Below are 21,875 nucleotides of genomic sequence, written 5' to 3'. Positions count from 1 at the left end.
CGTCTGCCAGAAATGCGGCTACCTTTGGTAATCACGCAGGAAGAAGGGGGAAGGGAGCTCGTGAATGCATGTGCTAGCCCCCCCCCCCCCCACGAGCTCCATGTAACGCGGAAGTGCAGTGGTCTGTCTGTCCTTTATCTTCCGCCATTGCTTACGCAAAATCCGGTTGTGCAGCAGCCATTTTGTCTATTCACCCCGGCCCTGACGGTCAAGAACTGCAGTTCCACCTTAGAAAACAATTTAAAATATTGAAATAATATCTCGTGTTTCGTGTTATGATGTGCTTCAACAAAGCGTAAAATGTATAGTTAAATGTGACAAGTTCGAAGAGGGCGACCCCGTCGCATTATATCAATTATTTAGTGGACAAAGCGTGTTTTGATTGAGATGTCGTGCGAGGAAAGCTACTTGGCCATCATACGGTATCTGACCGACGAGCGGGAGCCATACGCACCGGGGACGCAGGGCAACACCAAGAGAAAAATACGCAAAGCCGCCACCTGTTATGTAGTAAGACACGGGACCTTGTATTATCAGCGTCGTCAGAAAGGCCACAATGAATTCACAGAATTGGAGGTGGTGCTGCAGGATGGACGGAGGAAGGAACTGATCGACCAGTCGCACATTACTGGAGGAGGAGAACACCTACACCAACAACTCACCTGGGAGTCAATTTCACAAAAATACTGGTGGAGAGGTAAGATAAACAATGAAGGATATTATTATGATCATTAAAACAACGTTATCGACTGTCCGCTGAGGAACGTGGTAAACACAAGCTAACGTTAGTCATCTGACACGCCACCCGTCAGCCCAATGTATAGCTGCTCTCTAACTCCACCTACTGGTGGCTTTTATTCACACCATGGCAATGTTGTCATGGAATAGTTTTATGTTCATTTTTAGGCGGAAAATATTGCGCAGTCTCTTAACGACATGTTTTGTTTTGACGTGCTAGGTATCTTGAAAAATGTCAAAGATCACATCCGAGAGTGTGGCCAATGTCAGAGCAGGCGAATAACAGACGATGGCTCCGGACCTCGACCAACGCGGCAAGGGAGACGCAAGGTGGTTGTGCACGTGAATGACGAGGACGAGGATGAGGAGGAAGAAGAGGAAGAGGGTGATGAGGAGTTGGACTTGATCGGCTCTTCTTGTCAGCCCAGGTCCAAGGTGGCCAAGGTGGTGGCCAAGCACGAGCTGGTCTTTGTAAGTGTCATGACGTTGTGATTGGGTTGGGACATTCAGTCATTAATCATCCCTCACCTCTTTAACACATTGGGTGCCATGCAGTTTGCCAATCTTTACCACTCTCTGCCAGTGCTGTAAGCCTATGGAGTGGCTCACCTTCTTTGCAGGGCTATAACTTTTTAAATATTATAGCTATATCGACATTACTATGGCCCATTCAACATCGGGTATCTATCGTTCCGGATGTGGGAACGTTATATTTTTCCATTCATACATTGTCGTGTTAGTACCGTCGAGAATATAAGTATGTTTTCTTTAGACTGTATAGCAGTAATTCCTAGAACGCGCGCTATAGGCCCCAACGCGTATTATACATTATCGATTGGCGTTTCGTCCCTATACGTGCTATATTAAAAATTTCAAATGCATATGATCGCCATACATTATGCTCCATCATGCGTGAAGGAAAGGGGGGGGGTCGTTTATGATTCCTTGATTGTCACTAACTGCTTTCTTTAGTAAGACACCATACGTTGATCGGACAGATTGCAATGAAATAAATGGACAATCGAGATGGAAATAACGTTATATTCCTCTTACCTCTGGCCAGGCCTGTACGCTGCGACGAGATCGTCGCAAATTGCCCCCTAATTTGGCCGGTGCGAATGAAAAATTATATCTACTCGCAAGCTTGCGAATAGTGATTTCACCCCTTCATTCGCATTTCACTACACTAACATTAGCCTACAACCAGGGCTGTACAGGCGACATAATGTTGCGGTTGTAATTTCATTAGACAGACCAGCGCGGACATTTAATAACATGCAATTTAATTGACACGAGCAATGGGCTAACGTTAGCTGGTGGTCCCGAGTGAAGCAGGGACGGTGGAAAAGTGAGGAAAGGGGGTGGGTTATATTGACAAGTGACAACGCTTGACAACAGAAGTTTAAACATAACTTCATATTTATTAGTTATTCGTTTCTGTATATCATCGACCACTGTGACTTTCCATCTCCGTGTTAGACTCTTCCTGTTTACATTCGAGTGTGACGTCATCACCTACGGCAGCTTAGACGATCAAAACGCGAACCTAGAACAAAACCCGGGGGGGGGGGGGGGGGGGGGGGGGGGGGGGCTGGCTCTCTTGTGCGTTCTCGCCCCCTCTCTCTCTCTCGCTCTCTCTCTACATTCAATGATTTAAAGTAGCCAAACGTTACAGACAGTATAAATACTAACTGGATAGTTGATGATAAACATTTAATTTCATTATCTGAAATATTCTAAAATCATTAAGTCTGCTATAAGCCATTATCCCTTTGTGTGTAATTATTATTTTCTCACAGTAGTATATATATATATATATATATATATATATATATATGTGTGTGTGTGTTTGGCTAAAGTGGATAGAAAACACAGTACTGTGCAAAAAAAGGGCACCCAAGAGTTTTTATATAAATAGTCTTAGATGTAAATAATTTTTTTTATTAGTGTGTCAGTAGACTACTCTTAGTACATTTTCATTAAATTATTTTTTAAAGCATCTTCATGGTTTAATAATGCAAACATATGTTGCAGGGACTTATTATAATCATCATATTGGCGTGACTGTATGCATCAAAGGGTTAAATCAAGCATTTTTAAGTGCTTTAGGAAATGTCAAAATATTGCGATATATATTGTGTATCGTGATATGGCCAAAAAATATCGCAATATCATTTAGAGGCCATATCGCCCAGCCCTACTATAATGGTAAAATAGTTATTTAAAAATTTGCCCCTAAAAAAATATTATTTGCCCCTAAATTTCTCATTTAGGGGCAAGTGTGCCCCTAGTGAAAAAGCTTAGCGTACAGCCCTGCCTCTGGCCGATGCGTCTGGAGAAAAAAATTCCAATTATTTGACGTCGATCTGCTAGATCCATTTTCGGTTTGTATGACGCAATAAACGCCGAAAGCATATTGATTCTTGCGTCTCGAAAGCGATCCGATGCACTCGAGGTGTGTATATTGATCCACGTTACAAGATAGCTCTGCCGGAGCTTTTTCCCTGATGCACAGAGCGCCACTTCCGGTTTAGAGTGGAGTGTAACTTGCCCGAAATCCACCAGGCGGCAGTATTGAGGCGTTGCAATATCAGACAGGTTCCAGCTGGCTCCCGGAGGCTTCCTGGATAAATTATGAATGCCAATAGCGAATAAAAGAAATAACGATCATAACAACGAGTTTACTCATTGTTGGCACTCAACGCATGGCGGCCAATAACGAGTATACTCGTTCTTGGCAATTAATGTGTTAATAAAAATGTGTTCATGTTCTGTGTGCCAACCTGCAGGTGGACAGCAAGGGGGAGGTGAATCAGTTCATGTCCAAGCACAGCCAGACCATGTTGGACAAACTCAACCAGCAGCGTCTCGTTAATCAATTCTGTGACATCACCCTGTTGATCGAGGAAGAGGAGCACCGCGCGCACAAGGCGGTGCTGGCGGCCTGCAGCGAATACTTCCATGAGCTCTTTGTTGAGAAGGGCGCCGTGTCAACGCACGAGGCCGTGGTCGACCTCTCTGGTGAGAACAGCAGCTCTATAGGTCACTCTGTCTGGCCGTCCGTCAGGTGGTCGCTTGGTCCACAAACATTTCCTCACCCTCTAGCGGCCACAGTTTTCGCCCTAGGAGGCTGAGATTATGCAGGGAGGTCAAGTGTGTGTGTGTGTGTGTGTGTGTGTTTGTGCATGCCAATTGGCTAAAAGGAGTGGCCTATCATGAAAAGGCCTCGGCTACTGCTAATTCATGCTTGTTCTTCTGTTTGTCATTTCAAAGCTCTTCTGCTTCAGTGGGTGTTGCAAGCGTGCACATATTTTTTTCCTTTCATTGTCTGGCTTTTATTTATTTATTTAATTCAAATATATAATTTTTTAATTTAAAGGTGTCCTAAGTAGTTTTGTGAGAGTCTGAGAAGTGAATAATTTCTAAGTTATCTATATTTTCACAACTGAATAAACGAACTGTCCTCAGAAGAACCCTGGATCCCCGGAAACACTGTTTCACTGCCGTCGTTTACAAAGGCAGGGCCCACAATTTAGTTGGCAGACATATTCTAGGCTCACATTTGCATCAAAATGATTTCGTTTTCATGATAACATAAGAGTCATTTTATGAATTACATTAAATGTCTTTTTTGCAGACTTTGCAAACAAATCCCCCTCCTCCGAAACTGCATAGTGCACATTCAATTCCCTTTAAATCATGTGCTCTATGAACTTTTTTAATATAATAATAATAATAATAATAATAATAATAATAATAATAATAATAATAATAATAATAATAATAATAATAATAATAATAATAATAATAAACTTTATTTGTATAGCACCTTTCATACAGAGACTGTAGCTCAAAGTGCTTCACAACAGAAAAAAGACAGGCATAAAGTGCAGACATATAAAATCAGTTTTTCACATTAGGATCTAACATCCCAACAGGCCACCTTGTTTATGGTTTGATTCAGTTTTAAATGGACAATAATAATAAAAAAAAGTAAGATGTAATAGACAGAGTAAAATAGTGCAACAGTGCAGTGCAATATAATAGTAGAATAGACATAAAATGAGCACATAAAGTGCAGACATATAAAATCAGTTTTTTACAGTGCAATACAATGGTTCTGGATTACTGTTTAACAGTTCAAAGTCGTCTTTACCTTCTCTGTTTGGTATCCACAGTTTAAAACTTGACAGTCTAATATAGGCTACTTAAAGCACATTGAAATGTACTCCCTGTGTGTCGTGCTATATAAATAAATTATGCCGGATTCAAACCCCTGACATAGTAGTCCACTGAACCACCGGGCTGCATCACATCTGCTGCTGCGTAGTGAACTCTGACCTCTCTCTCTCGGCAGGTTTCACCAAGGCCAGCTTCATGCCTCTGTTGGACTTCGCCTACACCTCGTCCCTCACTTTCAACTTCTGCGTGATGGCGGACATCGCCAACCTGGCGCGCCACCTGCTGATGACTGAGGTGTTGCAGATCTGCGAGTCTGTGCACAAGCAGGTGGAGGCGCAGAAGCTCACGGTCTACCAGCGGGGAGACACCCACATGGTGGTGTCCGGCCCGTCCGACGATCAGCAGGGCTTCGCCGACGACTCCGACGCCTACATGGTGACCATACAGCGCGACGGCCAGGCCGTGGTCACCCACACCACCGTGACCCGAGAGGCCCTGGCGGGGGAGCACGTGGCTCTGGTCCCCCACGTCGTGGAGGGTGAGGCGGGACAGACGGTGGCCGTGGAGCGGGGTGAGACCATGACCCTCATCTCCCGCAGCAGAGAGGATGCGGAGGGGGAGGACACCATGACCGTGGTCACTCACAGCGGTCAGGCCGGAGCCAGCGAGTCACTCGCAGTGGTCTCTGCGTGCCTGGCCATGGAGCAGCCGCAGGACGGCGATAGCCCCGTGGAGGAGGCGGAGGCCTTCATCATCAACGTGGACCCGGACACGGTGATGCCCTCCGAGCTCGTGCAGCTGGCGGCGGTGGCGGCCGACGTGCTCCCCGTGCAGGAGGCGGAGGCCTTCATCATCAACGTGGACCCGGTGATGCCCTCCGAGCTCGTGCAGCTGGCGGCGGTGGCGGCCGACGTGATCCCCGTGCAGGAGGTGGCGGCGGTGTCGCCGCGGGAAACGAGGTCGGAGGCGGTGGTGGAGTCCGCCCCGCCGCAGCCGCATGATCTCCCCGTGCTGCCCCAGAAACGGAAGCGAGGGCGCCCGGCCAAGGTGAAGAAGGAGACTGTGGAGGAGGAAGTCACACCGGTGGTGGAGGAGGAGGAGGAAGAGGAGGAGGTGGTGGAGGTGGTGCCGCAGCCTCTCCTCACAGACGTGGAGGAGAGCCTGGAGGATGGGCAGGAGGACAGGGGAAATGACCGGTATAAGAGGCGCCTGCGGCAGCCCACGATGGGCAAGGGAGGATACGCACGTCTCCACCTAGGCCTTGAGGAAGAGGAGGAGGACAAGGAGGAGCTCACCACCCTTAAGGTGCCGTACTACGCATTCAGATAAAAGTGTCCCATGTAAGATGATTATGCATGGGGTGCATGTTGACCTAACATGTTAGTAGTAGTACTAAATGTATGGAGAGGAATATAATAATAATAATAATAATATCTTAAATTTATATAGTGCCTTTCAGGAGACCCAAGGCGCTTAACAGGAGGGGGCAGCTAAGGGAGGGGAACAGGGAACAACGTAACAACAAATTAATAATCAAAAGGAAAGAAAGAAAAAGGGAAATCATCAGGCAGAGTCATTTACAAATTTGGTGAAGAGGTGGGTTTTGAGTTGGGATTGAGTGCAGGGATGTAGCACTATGGGTGTTTAAAGGGAGTGAGTTCCAGAGGGTGGGTGCGGCCACAGAGAAGGCTCTGGGACCAACAGTCCGCATGTTGGTGGTGGGGATGGAGAGGAGACCGGAGTCAGAGGACCGCAGCCTCCGGGGCGCGATGGAGAAGGTCAGCTAGGTACCGGGGAGCAAGGGAGTGAAGGGCTTTGTAGGTGATGAGGAGGATCTTGAAATTGATGCAGGACTTGTGTGTGTGTCTATATGTGTTTGTGTGTAGGTGGGCCCGAGGCCTGGGAAGAGGGGACGGCCACCCAAGAGGCCAGTGGAGGGGCAGGTGGAGAGCCAGGTGGAGGCCGAAGTGGACGCAGAACCAAAGGCCGAGGCAGAATCTGAAGCTCTACAAGAGGACGCCGGGACCAAGGAGGCAGAGGTAGAGGCGGGGTCCAAGGCGGGACCGGCCCTGGCGGACAGCGCGGTCGACGGGGAACACACGTGCTCAGAGTGCGGCATGACCTTCCAGAGGCGCTATGCTCTCATCATGCACACGTTAAAACATGAAAAAGCTCGCGGATACAAGTGTAGTGTAAGTATCAACATTGCTTAACAAGTCATTTCTTTTAGTTCTGTGCATCTGTCTGTGTAGATCTATAGTAGTGGTAATAATATGTGTGCAGTATAAATGAGAGAAAAATAAATAACGCACATCCTCCGTTCCTTGGTGCTGACGCCAAACTGTAAAACCAGTAGTACATGAACAAAGCGGGGCTCGCAACTCACTTTTCACATTTTCACATCAGTAGAAAATGAGACCCATACCTATCTATCACAATGTTTTTGTTATTTTTGACGGTATAACATTATTTTACTGTATTTGGTTTTACCAGCACAAATTAACTAGAGATTTGCTGTCGGAAACGGCCCACATCCTCAATCCACCGTTTGATCATGTTCCTCATAGGTCCCGACACATCTCTGGATATCAGTTTCATGGCTGTATGACTAATGGATCAGCTGATAGACTAATTCACGCATAGCATCAGTGGTGGTCGATGTAGTGAATCCATAATATCCCTGATACTGTTCGGGCATATAATTACGTGGATCCATGACTGTATGACTGTAAACAGTCATTGAAATGTTTGTGACCGTGTTGTCGTATTCCGTGTAGGGATGCACCGATCCGACTTTTTCAGTCCCGATACCGATACCTCGGCCGATACCAAGTACCGATCCGATACCCATTGTTCAATTAATAAACTGTATGCCTCACTGTGTGGAAGAGACTGGGATCATTCTTTTGTGCAAGGCAACATCCGGCTTGACTTAAAACATTACTTTCCTAACTTAGTGAAACAAAATGTAACAAATTAACACATAGATATAAATGTACTGAATTGTTATTTATTTTATTTATTATATATATATATATATATATATATATATATATATATATATATATAAAAGAATTCCAATATCTTTTATTTTTTTCGATCCAGCTATTTTAGTCATATCGGGGCCGATATCAATATCGGATCGGTGCATCCCTAATTCCGTGTCCCCTCTTGCAGCTGTGTAGTAAGGAGTTCCAGTACGCCGCCTCGCTGCGCGCGCACCTGGCCAGACACAAGCAGCAGAGCAGCCAGCGGGCGCCCGGCCCCGTCGCTACGCCCCCGTCGGCCCACAGCGAGGGAGGCGTCCTGGGCACCCGCGTGGCCGCGCGCACCAAGAGGGAGTTCGTGTGCGACATCTGCGGGAAGACGATGCCCAAGCTCTACTCCCTGCGCATCCACATGCTGAACCACACCGGCGTCCGGCCGCACGCCTGCAAGGTCTGCGGCAAGACGTTCGCCCACAAGCACAGCCTCAAGTTGCACAAGGCGCTCCACGACGAGTCCAAGCACTTCCAGTGTACGTACTGTACCAAGACGTTCGTCAGCAAGAGGAGCATGGAGGAACACACCAGCCTCCACACAGGTACCGTACGAGCTGTGAATCTTCACTGGCCTCACGATTCGATTACTATTCAGCTGTCCACGATTAAATTCTACGATGCAGCTCAATAACATATTACATCCTCAATTTTATAATCTATATTACTGCACATGGCTACTTTTTCACCAATTAATACAAGCAGTCAGATATATTAACTTTTATTTAGAAAGTTCTTAAATCAGAATGTCAAAATAAATGTCTTTACTAGTGTTGCATGATACAGATATCCAATCCAATCCACTTTATTTATATAGCACATTTAAAACAACAAAGTTGACCAAAGTGCTGTACAAGTCCACAAACATAGGATAAAACATAAAAATGTAATAAAAACACATAATAAAACAGTACAATGTGTCACATAAAAAGGCCAATCTCTCAAACGGTTTAAAAAACAAAAGCCAGAGCAAATAAGTGTGTTTTGAGGTGTGATTTAAACACCTGCAGAGTGGGGGCCTGCCTAACATGTAGTGGCAGCTCATTCCAGAGCTTTGGGGCTGCCACTGCAAAAGCACGGTCCCCCCTAAGCTTCAGCCTGGAGTTTGGAACGGCCAAGAGGAGCTGGTCAGAGGACCTGAGGGACCTTAGAGGAACATAGGGTTCCAGCAGGTCTGAGAGGTAACCCGGTGCCAAGCCGTTCAAACATTTAAAAACAAACAGTAAAACCTTAAAATCAATCCTAAAACGCACAGGAAGCCAGTGGAGGGCAGCCAGCACAGGGGAAATGTGCTCCCTCTTTCGCGTTCCCGTCAGCAGACGGGCAGCGGTGTTTTGCACCAACTGCAAATGAGAGAGGGAGGCCTGACTGACGCCCACGTACAGGGCATTACAATAATCAAGGCGAGAGGTCATAAAAGCATGGATAACCGTTTCAAAAACGGAACGGGATAAAAAAGGTTTGACCTTGGACAGCCTCCTAAGCTGGAAAAAGCTCCTTCCCACCACAGTATTGATCTGCTTGTCCAGCTTTAGGTCACAATCGAATTTCACCCCTAGGTTGGTGACTGTTGGCTTCACAAAAAGCCCAAGAGGGCCCAAATCACCAGGAGGAGGCACATGACCATTGCTGGGACCTAGAAAGGTATCTCAATACCCAGCTGTTAAAAACGGTTCAATACTCTTTATTAGTATCAGTATCGGTTAGTATTACCGGTAGTATCAATACTTTTAGAAAAGCCTGATGCTGTATTTTCTATGAGTTGAGTGGATGCATGACCAGAGCACTAGCTTTAAAGGGGAACTATTTAGCTATTTCTTTCACTATTTGGGCAATTTTACACAATTCCTGTGAGTCTATCGAACACATCTGTAAGGTTTCTTTCAATAAAATTCATTGTTATGTATTTTTAATCAAGTACTTCTTTGGTGGACCACTTTCTGCCCTTCCAGATTCCAAGCTGTTTTTGGCTGGGCTCCGCCCATACTCGCAATGCGCTTTGAGTGACAGTCACCCACCTGCACTGGCAGATACCTTTGGGAGAGATAGAGAGGGACTAATTAATGTCACTGTGGGGGGGGCATAATCCCACGGGACAATGCATTGCTAACTTGTTTTAAAGGTGACATGCATTATAAATGTCATTTTTCAGTCTCTAGCATTGTATTATAGTAATAGGAGTTAGTATCTTGGGTCTCATTCTCCAAGGACTTACGACAAAAAGGGCTTTCTCTTAGGGCCATTTGAGACCTTTTCGGGCAGATTTTTGGATTCACCAACCGTCCCAATAAAACATATATAATTAATATTATATTATAATATATTGTCTATATTCATGTCTTGCCCGAAAAGGTCTCAAATGGCCCTAAGAGAAAGCCCTTTTTGTCGTAAGTCCGTTGGAGAATGAGACCGTGTTTTAGTGTCTAAATACCATATTGGCGGATTGCTCTGATTCAGCTCAGATAATTTCCTGCTCCAGTAAATTAGGCCATCCTGATTTGAAGGCCTGAATGACGTTACTCAGGCTCTGGGTAGAAGACAGTGATGTGATTGGCTCTGTGGTTGTAGCTAATGCCCGCCCACAATCTACCTAGACTAGACAGCGAGTGGAAACCACTTCCTCATACTGCGAGGCAGAATGAAACCCGACACCTCTGCATGCACTCTGGAGGGAGAGAGAGAGAGAGAGAAAGAGACAGAGGGAGCACTTGGGGGGGGGGGGGACCTGCCGTGCGGCACACGGGAGAGGGGAGGAAGGGAGCCCCCCCCCCACAAGCTGCCGCGCTGCACACCCGAGAGGGAGAGAAAAAAAGAAAGGAAGAGACTGCCTGTCTTTTTTTTCTCTCTCTCTCTCTCTCCCCCCCCCCCCCCCCCCTCTCTCTCTGTCTACCATTCGCAGACTGTGTGGACTGACTGTCACTCAAAGTGCTTATGGGCGGAGCCAGGCCATAACAGCCTGAAATCTTGAAGCTGAAAAATGATGGTTTTGAGTACTTTATTAGAAATATAAAACAATGAATTTGTTTGAAAAAAAACATACAGATGTCTTCAATAGACTAACAGGAATTGTCTAAAGTTGCCCAAATAGTGCTAGGAATAGCAACGCATGTCCCCTTTAATTAAGCATTACATCACGCGCAGGAGTGGTTTGTGACCAATAAACCATGCCTAGGGGTGGTCGTTAGGCCCGAGGCGCAGCCGAGGGTCGTTAGACCCCCCTAGGCATGGTTTATTGGTCACAAATCACGACTACAAGTGGTGTAAAGCTTTTATACAACTGCCAGATTATCCAACCTTATTTCTATACAATAAACACACATTAATCGAAGATTTATTGAAAAAACCATCCGCCAGAAAAAGTAGTTCCCACAACTACAAAAAAGACAAGTTGCCTCCATGTGGAAGCAGCTTGAAGTGCATCCAACCAAACTAACACATCCAACTGTGTATTATTGGAATGATTGAGAGAAGTTGCCTCATGTGGAAGCAGCTTGAAGTGCATCCAACCAACTAACACATCCAACTGTGTATTATTGGAATGATTGATTGAAAATTTTATTACCAGATGCAGAATGGGTACAATACAGTACGGCTCAATACACACAATTGTTAAGGGAATGCAGACCTACTTTCCATAGAACTTCATTCTTAGATGCTTCTATATAAAGTAGGTAAAACAAATTAAAAAGTCTTCTTTGCCCTATAGGAAAAAAACGTTTTCTTCGCCCTATTCTTTTATTTATTTTTTTAAACCTACTGTAGAGGGCCTAAACTTAACCAGTTGGAAACCAAGCGTACAGTAATAAAATTAGCAATCAATCAATCAATCAATCAACTCAATAGGCCATGCTCACTTAGAACAGCGCAGCACCCAGCTCTCTGACTATCCCCCGCGTTGCAGGCAGAGTGTGTGTGTGTGTGCGTGTGCGTGCGTGTGCGTGTGTATGTGTGTGGGGGGGGGGTGTGGCGGTGGGTGGAGACTAGAGCGAGCGCTGACAGTCGAAAGGAAAAAGAAATTGAAAAAAAAATCGCAAATTAATCCATCAATCAATCCGTGATTTTTCTTTTGTTACAGAATGATTCAAGACCCATCAATTACATCATCCAACATTGTTTAAACGACTAAGACATTCGCTGTGACAGAATCGCTTGATATTTAGTCGTTTAGTCGCATCAACATATCCATTTGTAAAGATTATTGGCCACCTTCTTGTGATCCGGCGGAGTGATGTGATGTGGGTCGGTTGTGGGCGGGTCCTGGGCCAGCAGCGTGGATTGTTGCCAATAAAGACGTGTAAAATGACTGTTTCAGCCAATCAGAATCGAGAAATTTGCATGCCGTTGTATAAAACAAATTAAAACGTTTTCTTTGCCCTATAGGAAAAAAACGTTTTCTTCGCCCTATTTTTTTATTTATTTCTTTTAGCCTAAACTTAACCAGTTGGAAACCAGGGGTACAGTAATAAAATTAGCAATCAACCAATCAATCAATTCAATAGACCATGCTCACTTAACTCTTTCAGTGCCACTCACGAGATTTCTCGTGTTTTTTTATAGGTGGTTGCTAGCCACTCACGAGATTTCTCTGATTTTTTTTTTTTTTTTTTTTTTTTTTTTTTTTTCTCGATCTGAAAAATTATTGCATCACCCGAGCCTACCCGAGTATTGCCGAGCTGCGCCGGTGATCACTGTGGAAAAAAGCGCCCCCTGTCGTCTCCCAGATGACATAAGTGATTTTGGAATGGACTCAATGAAAATGAATGGGGAAAAAAATCCGGTACTCCACATTTTCCAGTTCACTGATCCAGCCGGGGTTACTAGAGTTCATTCTGGAGCCTCAGATCCCCTCGGATCATGGAGATCCACTGTGTCGCGTTGGATCCATACACGTATCGATTTTTTCGAATGGTGATCAGGAATTGGAATATACCAGTTGGATACCATCTGATGTCAGGTAAGGACTCTATGTTATCAGTGGTAGGATAATCAGAGTAAGTTTGATGAAGTTATAAGCTGTTTTGTGAAATGTCTTCTTTCGGTTTCAATGTAAAACTCCGAGAGGAAATCAACGAGGCGATTATCCGCGCGCGGCCGTAATGTGCGTGCGTGCACCGTGCACGTATAATATTGATCATCTAGCGTTTATTTGAAAACGATTCATAAAAAGGCCGACGAATATCAACGTTGTGGAATATTCCACTAAAAGACGATTTTCATAGAATGCTCCGGAATGAGCTGTTTTTTATATCAAAACGGGGGCTTTTCTAACTGCTCTGAAACGGCAACGACGCGATAAAAAAACAATCTGCCTTCACAGCACTGTCTGGAAAATAGTCTTTGATAATGCGATGGGCAGATTAGACACATAGCCATAATTTAAAACATAGATTAGGCGATATTAACGTTAACATTGGCGCGGATGGTGGCATTCAAGCGGTAAAATGGAAAACCAGGCATGGCATTGAAAGAGTTAAAACAGCGCTGCTTCTCTCTCAGTCTGACTCCCCCGCTGTTGCAGACAGGAGTGTGTGTGTGTGTGTGTGCGTGTGTGTGTGTGTGTGTGTCACAGTGTGTGTGTGGGTGCATGTGTGTGTGTGTGTGTGTGTGTTTGTGGGTACGCCAGCGTCGGACAGTGTGAGAGTGAACGCTGCAGTCAGTGGGAAGGAAGTAGAAATTTAAATCAATCAATTAATCAATCAATCAATCCGCGATTTTTCTTTTGTTCTAGATTGACTCAAGACCCATCAATTACATCATCCAACATTGTTTAAAGGACTAACACATTCCCCTTGACAGAATCGCTTCATATTTAGTCGTCATGGTGCTATCAACATATCCATTTGTTGTCCGCGATCTTGTTTTCTCCCGGAGTGAGCCGGGGAGTGATATGTGATTCGGTTGTGGGCGGGTCCTGAGCCCAGGACCGTGGATTGTTGCCAATAAAGACGTGTAAATGGCCAATCAGAATCGAGAAATTTGCATGCCGTTGTATAAATGACAATATATACCCCCGTGAATATTATTGCACGGATCGGAATACGGGCGCACGTGGGAGCGTGCGCTATGATATTTTGCAACAGGTTGACGGTGATACAGCGAGTGCTGATACGAGAGAGAGAGCTCCCCCCCAGTCCCATTCTCACCCACCCGTTTATCTAGTTCTGTGTGTGATTCACTGTGTGTGTGTGAACAGCTGAAGGTCTCTGCTGTCTAAACCGCTTCCACATTATTTCCACTCGCTGCTCATATAAACGTATCACAGTTGATTGTGGGTGGGTGGTGGCAGATCAGAATTCTTACACGTCACAGATCCACTAAATTCAGAATGGCTTGGTTTAGTGGGGGAGGATCTTGTCTCAGCTGAACTGGAGGAATGGGACTGAATGAGAATTTCACATCTAGTCCGTGTTGGTACAACCCCACATTGCTAGAAAACAATGCAAACCACTGGAAAAGGCCATTTATAAGATAGTTTCCCTTTAATAATATAATAATAATATATTTGATTTGTAAGGCGCTTTATAGTTGTGGAGCAAATCCCAAAGCTCTACATTGTAAAATAACATAAAAGCTAGCAAGAGTTATTTATTTGAATAATCGATTATGTTCTGTCACTGCATCGATGCAGAATTGTCCACGTCCGCCTCGCGATGCATCTTAGAATCCAGAAATGTCCACACCCCTAAGGTCCGTACAAGGCAATCTGTCCTAAGATGAGAGTGGTTACGTTTACCACGTGATATTCTAGTGTCATTGTTTACAATAAAGTACCCTGTGATTTTTGATTTTTTTTTCTTTTTTTACAGGCGAATCAAAATACCTATGCAACACATGTGGGACTACTTTCCATCGGGCCTCTGCTCTGAGCAAGCACCTGAAGAAGCACCTGCGTAGACCTGACGTCCGGCCATTCGCTTGTTCTGAGTGAGTACGACTCCTCTTTGGCCACATACCCCTTGTGGGAGAGGCGATGGAGAGTCTGTGTGAGGTGTTCTGAGTGAGTATGACTCCTCTTTGGCCACATACCCCCTGTGGGAGAGGCGATGGAGAGTCTCGTCAGCTGGCAGTCGGCTGGTTGGTTGAGACGAGTGACTCCCAATGCCAAGCACTTTAATGAGGTGTATGCCGCACCTGTGGCACCTCATCAAATAGTGTGCTCTGTTGGCTCGGGATTGCGTTAAGTTTTTGGTTTTGTTTGTCAGAGAAACACCTCTGTTTTGAGTTCACGATGGGTTTAATAAACAACGGGTTTGGTCAGTTTAAACCTTTTCTGGCCTCTGCCTCTCTTGAATACAGTCACACCACCCGTTATAAGAATTCACATATGTTCCTCTTCCTCTGTGCGCCGGGACACTTTAGTCAGTATTTGTGAACACGCACCACTCTCTCCTAAAGCTAGATATCGGAGAGAGACCCCTCCAATCGGTGATGTCACTGGGATGTGACAGACAAATCTGGGGGTGCTTGAGACCATAAAATGTTTTTGTGAGCTGTTACACTCAAATGAGGGTTATATCCTAGCCAGCGTTTCCGTTAGCCGGTAATTACCGGTATTTGACCGGCAAAATCTGTTGAAGTCCGACATATTTAATCTCTCCGGTCAACCCTTCTGGGTCTTGGGATATTTCATATGTTTTGGCTAATTTTGATTTAAATTGTATAATTCCCATTTTAAAATGTTTTACCATGGTATGTTTGGTATCTTTTTTTTCAGCACAGCCTCACATATATGACCTGACAGTTAGTTTTCATATTGTATAATACTGTATATACTGTATACTGCATAATGTACAACACAAAACACAAAATCGGATTGAGAAAATGTGTTATTTTTAGTATGAACCAATGCAAACATATCAAATCAAGGATATAAAACAGTGGAAATGCACCCTCAGGTAGCATATTTACATAAACATAAGAGAACAGATCAGAATTCAATTTACAAAGCATTATTTTCTCCATACACAGGTAATAAACACAGATGAAATTGATTCTCAACTGGAAATGATCACCAGCATGCTTTTTTTTTAACAAAAAGTCAGTAAAGGAATTTCTTTTTACAAAAAAAGTAAAAAAAAAAATGTTTTACAGTAAAAAATTACTAAATAATTAAATTGTGGGATATTCAATATACATATTATACAGTACACATATGACTAGAGTGCAGTCATATAGAGTGCAGGATGCCTGAGGCGTATCCAAAAAAAAATTGCACCTGTCAAACTGTAACGCCTTGGCAGGTGTTACCTGTGTATACGTGGCATGGGGGTCTAGCTGCGGTCCTGGGGGTCTGCACGGCATGAACCGGAGGGGCTGAGGGGCTGGATCAGGATCACTGATCTCCTGCCTGATCTCCTGCCTGGGCTGGACGTCTTGGCCTGGCCTGGGTTGTCCTGCGTCAGACTGGAGCAGGCTGCTCATCATGTCTGCACATAAATGGCACACACATTGTACATATAAGACACTGCTCATACAACACACACACACACACACACTGTATATACACTCAATATTCCATTCTGTATATATTGCGTACAAAGTCTACCCTCCTTCCATGTCTCACAGAACTGGTTGAAGGCAGAGCTTCTGCTCCTTCCTCCTCCTCACTGTAGAAAACAATAAAAAGCACATTATTTTCAACATTCAACAAGGAATCTCTTGATGCACACTTACCATGTACACTTATCATGTACATTTATAATGTACACTTGTCATTTACATTCATCATGTACACTTGTAATGTACATTCATCATGTACATTCATCATGTACACTTATGTGCATTCATCATGTACTTGTGCATTCATCATGTGCACTTATCATGTGAAAGCCTTTCTTTGCCTTTCCCAACAAGTTTGACAAAAACAAAAGCAATCAAAGTCCAAAATAAGTGTCTTTACCTTTCATTGTCGTCATGATCAGTGGACCTTTCGTCACCATCACCAACAAACGATGGATCATCAACGTCGTACTACTACTGCTACTACTACTACTACTACTACTACTGCTACTACTACTACTACTGCTACTACTACTACTACTACTACTACTACTACTATTACTGCTACTACTACAACTACTACTACTGCTATACAAGTCGAACTACTAACTATAAACTACAACTACTGAAAAAACGGTGTTGTCCCACAGAAATTATCTTTTAGACAAACTTTTTGCGCACATGGAGACTTCTTCTACTGTTCCTTTCTGGCAGTAAACTTCCGCCTCCTTCGTCACTTCCTCCCAAACGTTTCCGTTTCATTCTAGCTCAAAAAATGACCAAGATATTGATAAAAATGTAACGCATGTAAAATTATATCTGGCACATTTTACGCGTGCGTAAACGTTTATTTAGCATCGAATTGAAATGATCCTGGTTCATTCATTTATTGGTTTATCAAGACAAAATAAAAAGTAGCGTGTAGTTTCAAGGACACGTCATAATGCCACGCCGAAAAAAACCCGGAAATGGACTAAGTTTTCGATACAGAGAGGCACAAACTGATGACGTCACTTCATCACGTCGCCGTGAGCCGCGACCGGGAACCGTTAATGTCCGGTGAAAATAATGCCCTCTAAGCACAATTTGATTGTATTAAAATAGGCTAAAATTAAATAGCCTATGCGATGAACGAAACAATCATTACATTTGTTTCATCGTTGCTTCACCAAGCAGGTATAATAATGTTGTCAGCGAGAGCTTAGTGCTGGGTTTTGCGAGTGCATGTGTAGCTGCAGAGCCGGAGCAGCAGCGGCACAGTGCAGTACTCCAATTCAGCCATTGGCAATTCAGCTGTTGGGTGGGGGGCGCTGTTGAGCGGTCCCCAGATAGAGCCAAAAAACAGCTGAATCTGCTGCTCTGCAGCGCCATACTCTTTGCAAATAAGTCGTTGCGAGGTGGAGAGAGTCATCACGCAAACCCACGATAATGTTGCCGTCTCTCTCTGCCAAATTTCTCTGTTCTTCGCTTGATATAATTAATACAAATGTCCAATATAATGGAATTCGTTAGCTCATAAAAATGTGATTATAACAGACTGCTGTTTATTTATGTCGGGCGACTGCCCACAGACACCTATTTGATTTAAAGTCGGCAGCAGCACGAGTCTCGGGACTTATTTTATTTGGAATATAATGATTGTATACGCAAAAGTAGCCTAGTTTTAAGTTAAAATATTATAAATCTACATGCCTTGAGGATGTCAATTATTTTTAAGCTCAATAAACTCTGACCGGAATTTCTCTCATTTGACCGGTAGATTTAAATCTACCGGACCCTGAGACCAGCAACAATTTTTTCTAACGGAAACCCTGATCCTAGCATTGTGAGAGTCTGAACCAGAATTAAAAGCTAACGGCTCACACAAACATTTTATGGCCTCCATAGAATCAGAGCCCCGTTCATTGTCTATGGAGCAGCCCCCGATTTTACAACACAGGTTTGGAGAGTTCAGAGAGGCTTCTCTCTCTGGGCCCCGTTCCTTGTACCTGGATAACTGAGTTAGCCGGATAACTTTAACTGGATAACTGAGTTAGCCGGACTTTCCGGTTCCCAGTACGTGGATTTTCCAAATTACCATGACAACAGATCCAAAGGTTTGAGCCTGGTCGAAAGCAGAGTTCAAGTTCAAGTTAGCCTGAACTATCGCCACGCCCCCGCAAAGAAGTGACAGCCCGTTTCCTGAAACTATTCCCACAGTCTACGATCTGCATTATACCATTCTGAATTACGTTTTTGTGCTCCATTCTTCCAGAGGGGGCTTTTGAAATGTAAAATAGACCCAAAATGCTGATACTAAATTCACTTTGTCCTAAACAATGCACGTTATATATACCGTGGCGCTCGCTCGTGCGATGTACACATTATGTGGTTATTTCAATTGTAACTGGGATTAAGATGTCTGATGAGATGCACTGTTTGACGGATTTGAGAAATTGAATGAGCCGTTGACGTCACATTAATGAATGAGGATAAAGAGATAAACTTCATTCAAAACAAAGGATATTCTAAACACGGGTCTCTCGTTCATTAATGTATAAACAATGAATTTATCCCATCTGGCACAGTGGCCCAGCGGTAGTGCTCAAGCCTGCCAACCCAGCGACCAGGGTTCAAAATCCGGTGTTTCCAATATGATTTTTTTGAATATAATATTAATGATTATACGCAAAGGTAGCATAGTTTTAAGTTAAAATATTATAAATCTACATGCATTGAGGATGTCATTCTTTATATAGCTCTCAACGTGCACCAAATTGAATTATTCCTATATTGCAAAAAGGAGGAGACGACTAGGGTCTCGAACCCCGGTCGTCTGTGTGAAAGTCAAAAGAACAACCCGTTAGACCACATTGGAGATAAGTTAAAGATCGACTATACATCAATCAATGGGTAAGAGAGCCGTATCGTAATTCTGTATAACAATTTAACTAATTATTTTCGCTAGCAAGATCTCATTTGATTATTCAATCCAGCAGGCAAGTTTAAAGAAATATAATCTGATTGATTGAGGTAATGAGGGACTTAGAATTAGCCTATAGATAACGCATTTAACTTGTCGGCGAGGCGATTGAGCCGTATTGCAATCTGTCAATAAAGTCTTAAATCAATTAATCAATCAATGCCGTTGAGAATCAGGATCTCTGCCATCGATACGTGCTGGCTTTTCACCTAAAACGGCCGCGCGCATTTAGCCTGAGTCGCAAGTCTGGCTTGAGTTAACGAGACTGAATCCACCTTCGTGAAACAGGAAAATCCCGGCTTCAAACATTGGGTTAACTGAAGCTGGATAATGACATCTTGATCGACTTAGTTGAACCACGTACAAGAAACAGGGCCCTGGTTTATAGCTTTAGGAGAGAGTGGTGTGTGTTGACATACTGACTCAACTATCCTGGGGCACAGGAAGAACATAATGTGAATTCTTAAAATGGGTGGGATTCTTCTTTTTTTTTGCATTTTTTAAACATCAAAGACGATACAGTTACTGACAAAATTATAAAAAAAAATAATATCAAAAAACAAATAAAAGGGGGACAAAAATAAATAAAAAGGAGTGACATGGGTTCATCGGTCCATACATTGTTTATTTACATTTCAATTTATTTTCTTGTTTCCTTTTCATTCTTCTGTGATGTCGTTTCCTTTCTTCCTATATTCCTCCCACTTTTCCCATTTTGACTCCAATTTCTCCTTTTGTAGCCTCAGCATATGTGTGATTCTCTCCATTTCCTGTATCCCCGCTATTATCTCTATCCATTTTTCCTTCGTCTGTGTTCAGTTTAGTCGATACTTTCTTGGCTGCTACTAATAGTATCTTAATCAGATATTTGTCTTCTCCCTGAATTTCTTTCTGTGTCAAGTTCCCTAGGTATAGTACTTGACCTGTCTGGGGTATTTCATATCCTACTATTTCATTTATTATCCCTCCCAATAGTTTCTTTTCTGTGATTTCCGTGATTTTCTGTGGTTCGCTACTACTTGCCCACATTTTCTCCAACATGGCTTCTGTGTTGGCATGTAATTGCCCTGTATTTCTGGTGTTATAAAGAATCTAATTATGTTTTTCCACCCAAACTCCCTCCAAGGGATTCTTCTTTTAACTCTTCGTCCCGACTAAACTATCGAATCCCCTACAAGATCCTCCTCCTCACCTACAAATCCCTGCACGGGTTGGCCCCTTCCTACCTGACCAACCTACTCCACCCCTACACTCCAGCACGAGGCCTCCGATCCTCCAACTCCGACCTCCTCACCATCCCCCGCACCAGGCGTTCCACACTGGGAGACCGAGCTTTCGCTGCAGCAGCCCCCAGACTGTGGAACTCCCTCTCCCCCCTCATCCGAGGCTCTGACACCATCAACCTCTTCAAAACCAAGCTAAAAACCCACCTGTTCACACTTGCCTTCACGCAACACGGCCCCGCTCCCAAGTAGCCCACCCCTGACTCTTTTTAAGCCACAGATTCCGTTGTTTTGTTTTGTTTTGTTGTTTGTTTGTTTGTTAATTTTAACCACTTCATCCAATTGGACAGAACTTGCCTCCTTTTTTTTATTTATTTTTATCTCTTATCTTATTTGTTTTTTCTTGTTGTTACTATACACAGATCTTTTATGTATTTTATTATATATATTTTTTCAATTTTATTACTTACTTTTATTTTTTTCCATCCTTTCCTTGTACAGTGTCCTTGAGTCTGAGAAAGGCGCTTCTCTCTTAAAATTCAATCTATTATTATTATTATTAAATACATCTTTAGTCGAATAATAGTCATAGGACGATGATCAGTTGATTTAATCGACAAATCTGTAAAACTGTTTCCCATGTTGAGTCATGCAAAAGGACCTCTTAAATATTGTGCTTACCAGAGATGTACTAGATTATCAGGAAATTACAAAAAAAAATACTAATCGACTGACCTAATTGACTTACCTCAAACATGCCCTCTTTTCTTGATCATCCAATCGCAACAGTTGCTTCCCTCGGACAAACAAAAGCTCCACCACCTGGTGAAGGGTTTAGTGTAACGTAGGGCGTTTCCAATGGGAGTGCGTCACCCATCTCGCTTGTGCTCCGTCTCTCACTCCCAGGTGTGAGAAGACCTTCTGCGAAGCCAAGGACCTCCAGCAGCATATGAACAAGCACATGGGCCTGAAGCCGTTCCAGTGCCAGGTGTGTGGGAAGGCCTACAGCTGGAAGAAGGACTGGTACTCTCACGTCAAGTCTCACAGTGTGGCGGAACCTTATAAGTAAGTGTTTACCAGGGGTTGGTGGTAGGACACACAGCCCAATCTCGTGTAAATGATGTAAATAAAGTAGTACCACAGGGAAAAGCTACATATTGTACATTATGTTATAGCCATAAGTAATATATTGATACATTTACGAAAATGTACAATGTGTGCGACTTACAAATA

The 21,875-nt window shown here is 43.7% G+C and overlaps 1 protein-coding gene across 1 annotated transcript in view; it reads left to right on the top strand.

Moving 5' to 3' along the window:
- Positions 1-207: 207 nt before the first annotated feature.
- Positions 208-21,875, top strand: part of zbtb11 (zinc finger and BTB domain containing 11) — a 37,987-nt gene continuing 16,319 nt past the window's right edge. Inside the window, exons 1-8 of the mRNA XM_084309240.1 lie at positions 208-697; positions 959-1,209; positions 3,528-3,759; positions 5,096-6,225; positions 6,807-7,112; positions 8,098-8,503; positions 14,765-14,882; positions 21,549-21,707. Coding sequence (XP_084165366.1) covers positions 388-697; positions 959-1,209; positions 3,528-3,759; positions 5,096-6,225; positions 6,807-7,112; positions 8,098-8,503; positions 14,765-14,882; positions 21,549-21,707 — 2,912 coding nt within the window. The 5' untranslated portion in view covers positions 208-387. The remainder of the gene's footprint in view (positions 698-958; positions 1,210-3,527; positions 3,760-5,095; positions 6,226-6,806; positions 7,113-8,097; positions 8,504-14,764; positions 14,883-21,548; positions 21,708-21,875) is intronic.

Source organism: Notolepis coatsorum, assembly GCF_963971535.1.
Source record: "Notolepis coatsorum genome assembly, chromosome: 2".
In the NCBI taxonomy this organism is placed as follows: Eukaryota; Metazoa; Chordata; class Actinopteri; order Aulopiformes; family Paralepididae; genus Notolepis; species Notolepis coatsorum.
The sequence above is the reverse complement of the archived record's forward strand: the minus strand, read 5'-3'. Positions and strand labels throughout refer to the sequence as shown.